The 12,787-nt window shown below is 39.9% G+C and overlaps 1 protein-coding gene across 1 annotated transcript in view; it reads right to left on the bottom strand.

Moving 5' to 3' along the window:
* Nucleotides 1–12,787, bottom strand: part of galnt9 (polypeptide N-acetylgalactosaminyltransferase 9) — a 119,474-nt gene that overhangs the window by 53,866 nt on the left and 52,821 nt on the right. Inside the window, exon 5 of the mRNA XM_079567852.1 lies at nucleotides 1,457–1,654. Within this exon, the coding sequence (XP_079423978.1) occupies nucleotides 1,457–1,654 (198 nt within the window). The remainder of the gene's footprint in view (nucleotides 1–1,456; nucleotides 1,655–12,787) is intronic.

The following is a 12,787-nucleotide window of genomic DNA, read 5'->3' as shown; positions in this document are numbered from 1 at the left end:
ACTCCTATTTGTGGTGATAATTTTTAACCATTATAGATACAGACGGCATCTCGTCATAGAAGGGGGCGTGGCCTCGCCGAGGGGGAAAACTTAATATTTTGGGAAACTAATTTTTTTAGCCATTTTCTGGCGAAATATAAACTTATTCACCACATACAAATAAAGTCTAAATCAGGTCCATATGGATGTTTATTCACAGCAGTTTGTTCAGTAGAAGCGAAAAAAACGGCAGTCGTAGATTGCACTCCCTAGCATCAGCATTAGCACATTAGCATTCTCCGTTATTTATGTATTTCGGCTGTTGAACTTTGCTTCTCTCCATGTCTTTGTATCTTTATTGGATGGAAAACTATATCAATAATTCTGCATTTGTTAAAGTAGTTTTTGAATAATTAGAGAATGTTTAGATTTTTCTCCAAATTGTTTTCCCCCTTAACTGTTTTCAAACAGGCAATTCTGGGCGATTCCAGAGATGCCGTCTGTATCTGTGTGTGTGTTAAATATAACATACATCATTGAGAGATGGGCACAAAATGGGCCAGGCATTAATAATAATGACTCGAATTTCCATACTGTACTGTATTATTCACAGTACTGATAAACTCTTCTGTATTCATAGCTGACGTGCGGCTGAGCCAATCTACACCAACAATTTCTCTGACGACAAATCATCACATTCACACAGACAAAGGCTCAAGGACGCAACAGCACAATGCAGCACAAAATATTTAAATGTGGACTTCAAATGCAATATAAAATCAGGATTGAGTTGTCATAATGCTTTGGTTTGTGTAAAAACAAAACAAGGTTTTAAAAAGTAAAAGAATAAATTATAATAAATGTAGACTGCACAGTATGCTAGTTGTAGGCTGTATCTCAGTAGCGAGCCCTGCATAACTTAAAACAGTTGTTCCATTGCTGTTTTGTGAAATGTTTTAATATTGTTGTTGTTTTATTACGTCCTGGAGGTTTCACCAGCAACGTTTGTATTTTGCCCATGATGTTCAATTCATAACATTCGATTTCTAACTATATATATATATATATAGTGACTGTGATTACCAAAAGAGCTCCTTCTCTTTTTCTTTTAACAACACTCCATCCCATTTAGCTAAAGGCGAAGCTATGACAGTGGATTTAGACATGCTTGACCGACACTATGTTTTGTGAAACATGGTACCAACCAATCAGGAGGAGAATTATTGGTTTACACTTTGCTCACATTAAAACACAGCCCTCTACAGCTGTGTGATCGCGCTCCAAATGACCCACATTCATCCTGAAAATGAGACCGCTTTGTACCAGGGAGATTTATCAGAATGTTTAGGTGGCTGCAGGTCGCTCTGCAGCTTCACCTCAGTTTGATGGTTTGGGCACATGAATAAGTCATACCCCGGGGCTATCCATATTTCATCAAACACTCTCATCTATAATGGAGAAATACGTCACTGCTCACCTGATGGGGGCTGTCTCGTCGCCCTTGTCCAGCCACTCCTGGGGCGGGATGATGTACATGCACCAGAGCCCCCAGTTGTAGCCGTGGGCCGCGTTGGCGTACTGCTGCACTTCAAACGTGTTGTACTTGATGTTGTCGATAGCGGGCAGGATGATGCGTGTGTGGTCCTCCTTCATACGGGTCAGGATGGGTTCAGCCCTGTGGAATTGAAGACGGTAAGACATGAGTCTGGTAGAAAACACGTACGGAAAAATGTATTGCTGTGATACAGCAATAGTGGGCAGTGTACATTTTTAGGGATGTTCAAGTGCATAGGAAAAGGGATTTACACGAGTGGATACAACCTCCACTCCGAATAGTCTACAACCATTATAATAATCCAAAACGGAGCAGCCTTGTATCGAACAGAAAGGTCAGAACCTCATTATGTTCATACATTCCCGTTCTGTGGGGGAAAAAAGTGTATCCACACACATTTGGTGATAAAGACCTAACCAATTCTTTGTAGAATGAGGTTTAGAATAGACTTAGCAGTGGAGTTACTGAAAAGTCAATACTGAGATGTTTCTGATTTGTTGCACAAATAAGACAGAGGCAATAACCATTGATTTGGCTGAAATAAAACCACAAAACAAAGCAGGACAATGTTGTAAACTGTTAAAGATCTAACAAGACAAAGGTGGCAATAGCACTGTCCCAACTCACTCGCTGCAGATGAAGATACAGGTGCAGGCTACAAGCATAATGGTTGTATATATCACGAATACGGCAAATTTATGAACTACAACATTTTACTATAACATAAGCTAAAAGGCTGAGAGGCAGGTCCGCTCCTTTTGTTGATTTTTTTTAGTTCATTGTATAGACACTTGGCAGAGAGTCTATGCACAGTGCTGTTTTAAAATAATTAATTTCACTTTGCACTTTTAAACCAAGTCTAGAAATTGAGAGAAGACTCGTCAACTGTTTCACTAGTGCGAGAATCACACGCATTTCAAAACGTTTGTGAAGAGGTTTGAAAAGCATTTGTTGAGAGGTTTTTTGTGTGATTGGCGAGGATAATGCATTACTTGCAATTTGGTCATTTGTAGCTATTTAAATTGTGATTTAGTTTCAACTGTAATTGTGTAGCCCTGTGCGTTATAAACGTGCCTATGCACCCGAAAACTTATTCATGGTACCAAATAGTTAAAGCAGAACTAAGTAACTCAGTAACTGAGTAACTGGCCATAACCACCACTCCAGGTGTCGTAGCATTTTTTACTCATTAATTGTTCGTGGGAGTAAATACAACTACGCTGACAGAAAAGCTAAAGGGAGAGAGGGATATTGTACATCCAATTACACAATGGAAATACTTTTTTTCACTCAAACTTGGCTGTAAACACTACTTAAGTGGCGCTAGCCCACAGTTAGCTTTGCCCGTTAGCCTGTTAGCTTCTTCTTTGTGATTCCATTAGTGTGTATTGGTGCTCTGACCTGGAGGCAGGAAAGCTACAAAAGTGGTTTTCTGGACAGAGTCACCATTAACACTTGTATTACCCCCAGAGGAGGTACGAAAAGGATTTATTTAGGTTACTTAGTTCTTCTGTTTCACACTGTGTAACCTATAACCTGTTTGAATCTCAAATTCTGCTGCTTTTAGTCACATCTCCAGGGAGACGAGCTGGAGACAGACCCACTCCCGGTAAAGTTACAGTCATGTCTTAGGAGAGTTTAGCCGCTCACAGCAAAGGCACACGTTTGTACATTTATGAGGTATAAATGCTTGTATTTCAATTTTATTTGTTGGGTGAAATTTTATGCGGCTTTAACTGAACCATTTTACTCTTTACCGCTTTACAGAATTCTAATATAACAAGGACAAAACACACATTTATATTTGGAACCAATTCTTGCACAGCTTCTCTGTGGAGGAATTTGCACAGCACTGATCATTTGGACCTATATTATACCACAAACCAACATGTATTATTTACAATGAATTCAACAGGGCAGGGCCAGGAGCAGCTAAGGCGGCCTGTGAGCCTTGCATCAACACTCTGCTCAGGGCACCATTTACCCAGCTTTAAACCGGTCTGTCGAATCAGCATTTAACCAACGCCCAAATGGCAGCTTGGATCTGCTCCCGCCACTGTTTATAATGTCAACTACCTGACATCTCGGAATTTTTAGCAGGACAAAAATAATACGATGTCATCATTTTTATTGCCTGCTAGTCAAAACAAAATCTCAAAATGTGGCACTTATCCCAGAGCGGGGATTGAAGGTAGGTAAAACCCTCTAAATCCAAGCAGTGGAAGGGGAAGCAGGAGATTTAGGGAGCTCCTGGGACCTACTATCCACCTTTAGACTGAACAGGCTGTGGCTCAAGTGGAGGGTTTAAAAGGCCATCTGTGAGAAACCTTTTCAAAATATATAGCACCTCTTGTCATCTTCACATTGATTTGTACACAAAGTCTTTAGGTTTTGTCACATAAAGGTCAGAGTGATGCTAGAAAGTTAAAAAGTGGGAACATATAGGCCTATTACTGAGGAGGGCGGAAGGTGAGGGTATTCAGGATCATAGAACGAGACAAAAGGAGGATATCCGAGGCACTCTGATTGGTAAAAGTCTTTTATTTAACGGGACATCTGCCGTCACATTTCATCGGCCTATTAGTGTTAAAAAAGTAAACAAGAGTAACTAAAACAAATGGGCAAATGATACAGAATATTACCCATAGAGCAGGGGTGTAAACATACTTTCTTGGGCCCTGGGCAAGAAGGTTTCACTATGGGCCCCCCTATTTTATATTCATTCCTCATCCTTGGTTGTATATTTGCAAGAAATTTAAGAACATAAAATAAAAAGTGATTGATTTTTCTGGAATCACTGGGAGCCCACAAACATTTTTTAGTTGTTAGTTTGTGACCGCACCTTTGTCCTTCTTCCAACCCAAATGAACCAACATCTTGATTAGACATACTGAATAAGCTCAGTGTTTTCTCTGTTCAGATCAAACTCTTGGATAATCAATGTAATGAAATACTAACAAAGTATTTCAACAGTTTTATCCAGCTTCCTGAGTGCACTTCAGGTTGCAGTGGTAAAATAAATTGACTTTGAGTGCAAGTGCCCCTCAGTCACTGAAATGCTTTTCCGGTGATGCCACATGAAATCTCTCTGCTATTTTAAACCTTGGCCGAGAGCAGTGGGCTTCAAATCCATATGGCACAGAAGGAAGTGAGTGCCACCAGCGACAGTTGTCTAATCTCCTCTGTGTGAGTTGATCTCCCAATCTTCAAAGCAAACTTTTATCCCCACTCCCCCCTTTCCCCCGATTCCCCTTGATACACTTCTAAATTTAACCCAAAAGCTGCAATTATATAATGACAAATGTTTTAGAGGAGGATTTATTGCTCTTTGATGGTTAGCCGAATTATCTGTTCAAGAGTGGCTCATTTTATATTGGTTTAGACACCTTAGCCTTGGTACTTGTTGTACAATGTAACTTATTGTAATAGCAGCATCAAGGAGAGAACCCTGGGAATGTTTTTAAACATTGATATATGAAATGCCAGCAGAGGGCGAAATCCGTCCTCTCATGTTCCGATGATGTGTGGAGCATTGCTAAAATGAAACTTCGAAAAATTACAGGTACTAGATTGTTGGCGTGAATGAAGCAGTAAGCCACTCCAGGCAGGTTTTTGATGAGGATAGAACTTTATGGGCCCGATCTTTCACCTGGTGCAGGGACAGCTTTGCTCCAAACATCATCTTGCATGTGTCACAGTCACTATATGACTGTGCCACAAGCAAGAGGGCGTTGTTTATTAAAAAAGAGACATTGACTGAGGCGTGGTTTATTACAAGCTTTATTTCTTCCTTTAACGCTTTTATAAGCTCAGGTCAAACTAAAAACTGTATTCATCCCTCCAGTGTCTCGAGGGAAAGAGATGTACAGCCAGTCCTGCTGTGGCCCAGGTCTATGTCTATGGTCAGTGCTCGGCCGAAACGTGAAAACAAATAAAAGCACGTTCTGTCAGTCTACCCCAGCTGAAACTGAAGGTACATACGCATCTTAAAACCACTGTGTGGAGTGAATGACGAACAAATCTTCGACACTATGTGAAGCTTTTTGGTGTGAAAAGCGCTAAACAAATAAAGTTCCATTCTATGTGTTTACCCCCACTTCCCCACCACTGTGGAAAGAGGCTGGTTGGAGGAAAAAGGCTGTTCTACATAACATCGCCATTGGCAATGAGCCAGGTCTGGAGCTGGAAGAGCTCACATTGCGCCCCTTCTAGGCAGAAAAGGTTGCACCATAATCTGTGTTAGCAACACATGATTGGGCCTTATAACTTGGTTATAAGATCCTTTAAGAACCCAAAATATTATCAGAGAACTAATCCCACAAATTCTGATTAAAACCACCCAATCCTACTGTGTTTTCTTTTTCATTATATGTATAAAGCTAACACTTGTGTCGCCTGTTCTGCTGTTATGCCGTTTCTTGGGTTTGTTCACCGTACATCTGCGTAAATTTGCTTGAAAACAAAACAAACACAGAAAAGTTCCAGCTCTGTTCACAAATGAGATCCGTTCAAACCATTTATGTTGAAGAGCTGTATCTAAGATCCAATTTGGTCATGAACTGGGCATCAATAAAATGTTTAGAGTTTGCGCTCTACGCCCGACTTTCCTTTTGTCTCTGCCCTTTCTGATACCATCTTCAAAAAAGAAAGTCGAACCAATTTATCAAGCTCCGTGATACATAAAAGAGAGGAGCGCCCATATGCTCTGATATATGCCTGATTTGAAACGCTTACTCAAAGATAGAGGGAGAGTGCAGTCAAGTTTAAAGCCGTGCAAAATTTATGGAAGATGATTTCTTTATATTACGCACTCTTCAGAAAGTCATGGCTCCCTAAATCAAATGTAACTTTCAATCTCACATCTGCCCTCAGCCACATTTAGAAATTCCCTTTCATCCCATACAATGAAAAACATCTGAACCCATCTTTTTTCATATGATTTCCGTACCTCTTAAGTTCTTCTTCTAATATTCATTTTACTTTGAAAGGTGTCTGACGAGCCTGTTACTTAACTGGCTGAGTCACGCTGTCGCCGTATTACTGAGGACAATTTGAGCGAAGGCCATTGTGTTTGATGTGGACGGTGCCAAAGACTTAGCTTTAACCTTCAGACTCTATCAGTGTTTAATCAGCCCCCTGCTGAGATGGAGGTGGCACCGCGGCTCGTCCTGCAGCTTTCCTATTACGCTAACCTTGTGCAGTCGCAAATCGTAAAATTAAAATGCAGATTGAGGTGCATCTACATATTGTTAGTCTTAAAGAGTACCTATTGAACATGTATTTTTCCGTGTGATTCATTCATGCCTCATTCATTTGGAAAATGTTGGTATATTTGTTCACAGACCCGCACAAATCCTTTGTGTGAGGCTCAAGCTGGTTGCATGATGTGCATGTTATTATTAAAGATTTTCGATCACTTAATAAGATAAGATCCTCTGATAGAAAGAATAGTTTTGTAATAGCTCTTCCAAGGTCGTGTCAATGTGTCCATCTTCAGACTATATACTAGCAAATGTGTATACGAAAGGTTTCTTAATTTAAAGCTGATTCTTTCAATATTGAGCAACTAAAAGATTACAAACATACTTCTTGTCCAGTCCATTTAATGCTTATTTAACAATATGTAGAAAGAAAATACTGTATTTTACAATATATAACTGTTACGGGCCCCGGTCCTTTTTGTTGTTTAGGCTCTGTATTTGCACTCTGTTCGTGATCCCTGGAGCACGATTGGTGGACTTCTTCCATGCCTCACCAGGATTGGATGGAACCGCCTCTCCCCGGATTGGCCAGGCCTGCTTCTGCTCCTCCAATCTGAGACTTCGACACCTGTGCGCCCCCCAATAAAACTGCTTGTTCATCGCTGGCTCTCAAGGGCGGCTGGATTCAGTTGGGGTCCAGTGCTCCACCCACTCTGTTGTGTCTTTCGTTAAGTCGTCACCCGGCTAGCCAATTTTATGTGACTTTAGCTTTGTTAAAGGATGCAAGTTGGTCATTTTAAACTCACTACTGCCACCTCAGGTCAACTGCAGTGTCTATATTAAGCTTGTGCATGACGGCAATTCGGACTTTTCGGACAATTCGGACAACATTTTGATTCTACATTAGGACATGGTTGGAACATGTTTGTAGCGGAAAATACGTCATTTTAACATTTTTAAACTCTGTATAATCCCTTTAAAACACTTGTTTCATTACTAGTTCCTTTATTGTGAATTCTGGTACTTTTGTTAAAGGAGCTGTGTTAGTTGTTTTCAGTTGATTAGAGTTCATTGTTTTGTTATCTCATTTTATGGAAATTGTTTCCCCTAATCATTATATCCTTTTGGGACACCTTTTGTTCATCATTTACTTGTTTTGTTCAAATTAAATTTACAATTTTTATTCCATTTTGCATCTTGGTGTCAGTGTTGCTTTCTTTCCCCTTGTATCTGATGTCGTAACAATAGCAAATGACATTCTTTTTTGGGTTGCAGCTTGTCATTCTATAGCAGGGGTCCCCAACTAAATCAGCTTGAGGTACCCTCGTGATAGTGGGTCTCAAAGCCGTACCAGCTGAGAACCACTGATTTAAAGCACCTTGGAGGTGGAAAAAATGTTTTATAAATACAGGTAATCAATATCACGTTTTTGTTTGTTTTCAAGTGCAAATAATTGAGCAGGTAACATTTATCTCAGTGCATGTGGGTGTAACGCAGAATCCAAGACTTACATAATAAACAGCTGATCTTTTTGTTGAACTGACAGAACAGAAAAGTGTCAACAAAAACAACCCTGTTATATTTATAGCAGTGAACATTGTCTTTCTGGTTGCATAACATGGCAAAACATAATTGAAAAAAAATAAAAAAAAATTGGAAGAATAAATTGTGTTGGTCTGAAAAAACAAGTAACATAAATGATATATTACTACAACAGAGAATACTGATGTAGAATGCACAAAATATTACAAGTGACATGGTGCTTTTTGGTGCGCTTGAGAAGCCATTTACAGATCCGGCTGCCTCAGTCACTGCCGAGATGCAGTGATAAGATAGAGACGTGTTAAAGGAGGACACATCTGGTAGTGACACTCTCTCCCCCCTTTCCCTGTATCTGCCGTTTCATCTGCGCTTCACTGTGAAAGGGTTATTCTTTCATATCACATCAAATCCATATTCAAATAGGATTTTCTCTCTCCTCACAGCCGCTATCAGACAGCTTCCAGAACCGCTCAATACACGTCATGTCGATTCTCATCAGGGCGGGAGGCTTATTTTTTAACTCTTCATTCCCCATTATTTGTCTTTGGATAATGGCAGATGGCCCTATGGAGCTGCTTGTCATGTCTAACACATACAATATTTGGCCAAATTCAACCAATAGAAAAGGAAATCCTACACTGGGTAAATACACTTAGCAATAAATATGACTGGATTTCGTCAGCTCTGCAGAATAGCCGAGAGTCCAGGCACTTCCCAATTTTTGGAGAGCCATGCTGACATATTATTATTGTCCAAATGGCAATAATGTCCAATGTAAAGATTGGCGTTAATCTCTAAGTCAATGTCAAATTAAACTCTTTTTTTTTTTATTTGAGGCAGTTCATGTTACATGTTTACCAGAAATACATATGATACGACACAATGTAGCCAAATGACTTGATAATAAAGTTGATAAAGATAATAAATAAATATTGACCTGTAAATTTGAGATGATGTGTTTTGCTTTGAACAGAAATTCAGAATTTCTACTAATAAATTCTGTTTTTAAGGTGGTAGCCTCCAGCAACAACCCTTCAGGTATTTGTGCAGAATGGTAATGCGCTTTTGGGTCTAATTAGAAAAAGGGATGTGTGAGCACAGAGACGGTGGTGACATTTTCATGAAATTATTTTCATCATGTGGCAGATATGATTCAAAAGCCACAGCGGCACATATCTGTTATAGTTATCAGTATATCAGGGCACTCTCAGACTGATACAAAAGTGATCCTACAGCAGATGCCTTAAACAGACCTGATTTACAGGTTTACACATGCAATGGTTTTATAAGTGAGATAAACACAGCTGTGGCTGCTCCATATGTTAATTGCAAGATGAACAAAAAAGCCCAATGCGGACCAGAAAATCACAATAATAATATGTTATGTTCACATTTCCACGAACTGTAAAAAAACAAAAAACAAAAAAAACTGTGGGGTTTTACATTTCCCAAAAGCCACATCCCCATGGAGCCAAATGGATACATTTTACTCAATATAAATTTCAGAGTCTGTGTACACTGGTATATGAGTTTTTCAGTGAGTGGTTCCTTGAGGTAGTAAAACACGACATGAGCATATTATTATTATCATTATTATATAGCTATTGTATTTTTTTATCTACCACATCATTTGTCAAAAAAGTACTAAAAGCTGTTGTTTACTTCAATCGTACATGTTTGAGAGAACCTGTATTATAACATCTCTGGCTGTGTCTCGCTTTGAGCCAGAAACACTTGGTTTTATCTGTGTTACTGATGTATCTCCTTAGATTACATGAACCTCTTCAAAGTTATGGTACAGATATGCTGGTGCTAGAACAGAGCTATAGAGGAAGCTGTGTGGATGTAATGAGGGAGGTCATGATTTTAGCTGAGAAGACGATGCAGAGACAGGTTTGGATAACGGCAAATAACTTACAGTGACGACTTTTAAATAGTACGGCCATGAGAACAAAAATAAGAAGTAACATTCCCTGCCACTTACAGTATCTGCTGAATTGGCTGTACAGAACTCAAAATGGTTATTATATGCAATGACTAGGAATAGATGAATGGAGTCTTTGGTAACCCAATGCTGATCAGTGATCACAATCGAATATAGTGTAGAGATAATTTATTTATAAGCCTATGGCTCGGTCTTATTCATTTTTCCATTTTAATTCCCTCATGCAATTATTATCCTTCCCCACTAGGTCACATAGCAGCAGAGCATTCAACATTGATCAGCGCCGCCTTGTGATGCATGTATTTCACCAAGACTTCCCTGAAAATGACAACCTTATCTCCAGCGCACACTCAGCAGGGAGCTCCCGTCGTCTACTCCAATCATTAATCCTTAATAACGTGATCGGAGCTGGCCTCGGGTTTCAAAAGCCACATAAATATCAATGTCTCCCTGTGCATCTGCGCGCTCAAGAGCTGAGCGCCGTGGAAGCTAATTACAACACGCTCCTATTTCCTGCTATTAATCCTAGTTATTTACCGGCGCACACAGGGAAACAGATGAGGCGGAATGGGCATCAGCTAAAGCTGCGATGGATTACAGAGGTGGCGAGTAAGGCGAATGCAATGACATTACGTTTTTGAATTCCAGATTACAGTGAACAGATCGCAAATTTTGTGTTTCAAGTAAAATACTCTCTTATGGCTACTCTGTAACGCATACACAGAGAATCAAAATAACGTTACTCTCAAATCTCTGGGCGCAAAAAGACACAAGATCAACACAATATCACATGCATATGAACACAATAAGGAGGCAGCAGAGGAACGGAAGGGGAGAGTTCAGCTTCCTTTCTTTCTTTCTTGCACTCTATAGTTTTACTTGATTTACTCCATTGGATTGCCAGTGCTCAATCATCTACCCAGGCTACAGACAGTAACAAAGAGTACTGTTAACTACCAGAAATGTCATATTGCATGTATAACTGCATGAACCCAACTGCATGATTAATTATAGGCATTTTAAAATAGCAATATCTTTTATCATGTGTTTTGTTGCCTTACCCAACTCTGACATATCGCGAACATTTAGCTGATGTAACCCAGGCTAAATGCTCGGCAACAATTTCATATCCTGAACATTAGCATAACAGCAAATGCAAATCTGATCGTATCACTCCTCTGGCCCACGGAGCCGACTTCTCAACTCACCATGAAGTGGCATGCTGCGAGGGTATAGGCAGCAGCTGTCGAGTGCGCTGGACAGTGTGATACAATTATGCTTGCTTTAACGCTAATGCTGTCCAGCAATACTTTTGTGCCATGAATGTCGAGCGGACGCTTGCTCGAGAATCACAGCACAGAGCGGCTCGAGGCGGCAGCATTGTCTCTATGGCTCACAGTGTGCAAGGTCATTCCCCGCAAAGTCCGCGGGCACCATCCATCTCACTTATCACCGTACGTGCCACACCGAATAATCATATTGTGATAAATAGCAGGCCTCTTCCACTGTAACAAATAGATACAGCGGGGCACAGAGCTGGAGTGAATCTATTTGAATAAAACGGGGATGTATAAAGGAATATGTCGCCACCTTCATCACAATAAGCAAAGCTATGTGGTAAATCGACATCTTTGGAGAGTGTGGGGGAAAAAAAGTAAATTACACTAGAATAGCCTAGGTATTAATGACAAAAGAGGCAGAGGATAAATGCTCATAATACTCTCTGACAGCAAATACGTATTCATTCTTTTTTTTCTAAATAGCAAGGATGGAAAACATATGTTAAAAATAAACACATTAACAGATCGGCTAGCTCGAATCGAGTCTCCACTCTCCAAAGTATGGATAGTGGTGCCTCATTTGCCTTTTATGCTTCCCAATTATTGAACATACTACCTGTCCTGAAACTCGTTGCCTTGAAACCTCACTTGTTCTCAAGCTTGACTCACTTTAAGTCAAGCTCATAAATAGTTTCAAGAAGGTCATTTACCGGTATACACTGTATACATGCGTTTCCAATGTAATCACGCATTGTTCCGGCAGCCATTTTGCATACCGAAATAGAATTATGCAGTACTACAACATGTCACAATATCTCTACTCAGGATGAAAAGGATGAAAGACAATTGATTGATTGCATTTTTATGTACTCATAATCATTGCTCAAGAAGATAACAGTTAAAACACAGCCCCAGAGACGCACGTTTATGTGATATAACCAGCAAATGTGGCACAGATGTAGCAGCTACAGGTACAGCAGGATTTACTAAAGATCTGCTTCACTCCTCAGACACAAATTAACACATTAAAGAGGAAACAGAAAACCTTTCTCTCTAATTTTTACAGTTTGTCATGTCAACAGTGTCAGTCTGAGCCAGTGTTTAAGCTGCTCAAGACGTTATGCTACCGGTTAACATTTAGCTTCAACCAACACAATAATGCCACACATGTGAGCCACATGTGTGGCTAAATGCTAACTGGTAGCATGCTAAAGTCTTGAGCGGCTTAAACACTGTTTTCTTCACATAAACGTGCATCTCTGAGCAATGATCACGAGTAAATAAA

This window comes from Gobius niger (genome assembly GCF_951799975.1).
Source record: "Gobius niger genome assembly, chromosome: 1".
NCBI classification, from domain to species: domain Eukaryota; kingdom Metazoa; phylum Chordata; class Actinopteri; order Gobiiformes; family Gobiidae; genus Gobius; species Gobius niger.
The sequence above is the reverse complement of the archived record's forward strand: the minus strand, read 5'-3'. Positions and strand labels throughout refer to the sequence as shown.